At 39.3% G+C, this 3721-nt stretch overlaps 1 protein-coding gene across 1 annotated transcript in view; it reads left to right on the top strand.

Annotated features, from left to right (window-relative positions):
- The first annotated feature begins 3251 nt into the window (after positions 1-3251).
- The window catches only part of UBXN2A (UBX domain protein 2A), a 28095-nt gene continuing 27625 nt past the window's right edge, over positions 3252-3721 (top strand). Inside the window, exon 1 of the mRNA XM_081797128.1 lies at positions 3252-3327. Coding sequence (XP_081653254.1) covers positions 3287-3327 — 41 coding nt within the window. The 5' untranslated portion in view covers positions 3252-3286. The remainder of the gene's footprint in view (positions 3328-3721) is intronic.

Here is a 3721-nt window from a genome sequence, read left to right as displayed (position 1 = left end):
GCCACCAGATCCTCAGTTACCAGATTAAATTCACCTCCAGGTACTTTGGAAACTTTTTTGAGTGCTTTATTTTATTATTTTTTAAAGATTTTATTTATTTATTTGACAGAGAGAGACACAGTGAGAGAAGGAACACAAGCAGGGGGAGTGGGAGAGGGAGAAGCAGGCATCCCGCCGAGCAGGGAGCCCGATGTGGGTTCGATCCCAGGACCCTGGGACCATGACCTGCTCCAAAGGCAGACGCTTAACGGCTGAGCTACCCAGGCGCCCCTGAGAGAGCGCTTTAAGTGGTAGCAGTGGACTACTTCTTGTGGCCATTTTCTTGTTCTCGTGGCTTTAGGATGGCTCTGGTGAATCTTCAGTGGCTATTACTTTACAGGTTTGCCTTCTATTCAAATGTGCTTACTTTTTTTTTTTTTAAGATTTTATTTATTTATTTGACAGAGAGAGAGAGCATAAGCAGGGGGAGCAGCAGGCAGAGGAAGAGGCAGGCTCCCCACTGAGCAGGGAGCCTAATGCAGGGCTCAATCCCAGGACTCTGGGATCATGGCCTGAGCCAAAGGCAGACGCTTAACCAACTGAGCCACCCAGGTGCCCCCAAATGTGCTTACATTTTTAAATATAGACATACACTATTTACATGTTATAGAAATATTCATATATTTTTCACCCTGATTTTCCACATTTTTGGGAATTTAAAGGAACAGCAAAGTAAGCTGTATACACAGAATTTACCCACCACAGCTGTTATTTGTTAGGAAAAATTGAAAGGGAACTAAATTCCCAGTAGTCATGGTATAGCTGCCTGATGGAATAATATGTATCCTTTAAAAATAATTATGAAGCAATTTATGTAGCCAAATGGAAAAAGCACAGAAATGAAAAATACAGGAAACAAAAATCATTAATATACTAGCAATGCATTTGAATGTGTATGAAAAAATGGACAGGAAGAAGCAAAAGTTTAAATAGTTATTGTTGGGGATAATAAAAGTATGGATTATTTTCTCTCTTTCCCAAACTTTCTCTATCAGTGTTTTGCCTTTATAAGAAAATATTGTAAGAAATAAGCGAACAAATCAGTGTTTAAAGTAGTCCCAAGCCATCTGTCCACTGAGAGGTCCTGGAAGCAACAACACAGTAGAAAAAACAAACATGCCAAACACCCAGATCTTGGTTTCTAAATACAGTTAAAAAAAAAAAAAGTAACTATGGCTTCTGAGAGAAAAGTCTGATTCATGGGCTGGGGCAGAGAAAGAACAAATGATCCTGGAGCATCTTCTTGCTCCAGAAAGTAAGAAGGTGTTCACAGGATGATGAATACGTATCAAAAGGACATCACACTGAAGGGGTTCCCACTGGACAAATCTGGGAAATGGAACATCAAAATAAATGGAACATCAGAACATTGACTAAAATAAAAACCCATGAGTCCATACATTTAGAGCTAAAAAAAAGAAATAATAAAAGATGGACTTTTATTTTTTTTAGGATGGACTGTTCAGTAAACTCAACTGTCATGTGGAATCACTGTAAGATAAGTTCCAAATAGATCTGAGATTTAAAATTTTTAAATTAAAGTTGAGGGGGTGCCTGGGTGGCTTAGTTGGTTAAGCATCTGCCTTAGGCTCAGGTCATGATTCCAGGGTGCTGGGATTGAGCCCCACGCTGGGCTCCCTTCTCCTCCCCCCTGCTTGTTCTCTTGCTCTCTCTCTCTCAAATAAATAAAATCTTTAAAAAAACTAATATTGATGGTCACATCAGCAAAATGGCAAAATAGGCAGTTGTAAGCTCATGTTCCCACAGAAACATTGAAAAACACACAGAAACTGTTAGAACCAACTTAGAACTCTGGAAAGTAGCTCATGGTGTATAGCAGCCAAGCAAATGCTGAATCAAGAAAAATGCAAGGGCGCCTGGGTGGCTCAGTCGTTAAGCGTCTGCCTTCGGCTCAGGTCATGATCCCAGGGTCCTGGGATCAAGCCCCGCATCGGGCTCCCCGCTCGGCAGGAAGCCTGCTTCTCCCTCTCCCACTCCCCCTGCTTGTGTTCCCTCTCTCGCTGTCTCTCTCTCTGTCAAATAAATAAATAAAATCTTAAAAAAAAAAAAAAGAAAAATGCAACTTAAAAAGAGCAGGCAAAACACATCAAAAATGGGCAAAGCACCTGAACAGGTATTTCTCCAAAGAAGATAGACAAATGGCCAATAAGCACATGAAAAAGATGCTTGACATCACTAGTCACAATGAGATAAACTTTATTAGGATGGGTATTGTTTAATAAAACAAACTAACAAGTATTGGCAAGGATGTGGAGAAATTAGAACCCTGGTACATTGCTGGAGGGAATACAAAATTATTCACAATAGCCAGAGGTGTAAACAGTCCAAATGTCCACCACCAGATGTGTAGGGGCGCCTGGGTGGCTCAGTCGGTTAAACATCTGTCTTCGGCTCAGGTCATGATCCCAGAGTCCTGGGATCTAGCCCCACATCTGGTTCCCTGCTCAGAGGGAGTCTGCTTCTCCCTCTGCCTGCCCCTCCCGCCTGCTCATGCATGTGCGCGCACGTGCTCTCTAATAAATAAAATCTTGGGAAAAAACAGATGAATGTGTAAACAAAATGTATATATATACAATGGAATATTAGCCATAAAAGGAATGAATTTATGTTAAGTGAAATAAGCCATACACAAAAGGACAAATGTATAATTCTATTTATGTGAAATACAAGGCAAATTCATAAAGGCAGAAGGTAGAATGGGGTTACTAGGCATGGGAAGAGAGAGGAAGAGGGAGTTATTGTTTAATGGGTACAGAGTTTCTTTTTGGGAAGTTGAAAGAGTCTTGGAAATGGATAGTGGTAATGATTGGACAACATTGTGGATGTTATTGATGCCACTGAATTGTACACTGTACATCTCGTCAGTTTGCTTCCCCAAGGAATTGTAAGAATGAGAATAAGAATGTTTCATTCACTTTTGTTTGTTAAACCAAAGGGCACACTATGGTTTTTATCATTATTCTTAAGAAATAGTTCTAAAAAAAATTTCTTTTGTTGGAAGATTATTAGACTTCAAAATTTATTTTTTATTATTGTTGTACTCTGTAGATGAAAATGACAGCTTTGAGTTTGGTCACGTAAGTTCTTAAGACCCTTTCAGTGCTACTTTAGGGACACTTAATAGCTTATGTTAAAGATTATTAATGCATATATAAGAATGAACTTATTTTTAATACTTGAGGACTTTAGCTTTTGTTTATTTTTACTTTTACAGTAAGGCAAAAGAATGAAAGAAGTAGATAATCTCGAAAGTATAAAAGAAGAATGGTAAGTTAATTTAAGCTTTGCATTTCTTTGTTACTGCATTTCTTAGTATCTATTTTTACTGCATTTCACTGACAGATACAGTAAGTTTTCATTATGGGTCTTTCAGTTAAATAGCTAATGGTTGGGGCCCCTGGGTAGTTCAGTCATTAAGCGTCTGCCTTCGGCTCAGGTCATGATCCCAGGGTCCTGGGTTCGAGCCCTCGAGCCCCGCTTCGGGCTCCCTGCTCAGCGGGAAGCCTGCTTCTCCCTCTCCCACTCCCCCTGCTTATGTTCCCTCTCTCGCTGTGTCTCTCTCTGTCAAATAAATAAAATCTTAAAAAAAAAATAGCTAATGGTAGTATATTTTAAAGTAATTTTTTTTTTTAAAGATTTTATTTATTTATTTGACAGAGAG

The sequence above is a fragment of the Leptonychotes weddellii genome, chromosome 10 (assembly GCF_054177405.1).
Source record: "Leptonychotes weddellii isolate Sample4059 chromosome 10, ASM5417740v2, whole genome shotgun sequence".
Taxonomy (NCBI): domain Eukaryota; kingdom Metazoa; phylum Chordata; class Mammalia; order Carnivora; family Phocidae; genus Leptonychotes; species Leptonychotes weddellii.
The sequence above is the reverse complement of the archived record's forward strand: the minus strand, read 5'-3'. Positions and strand labels throughout refer to the sequence as shown.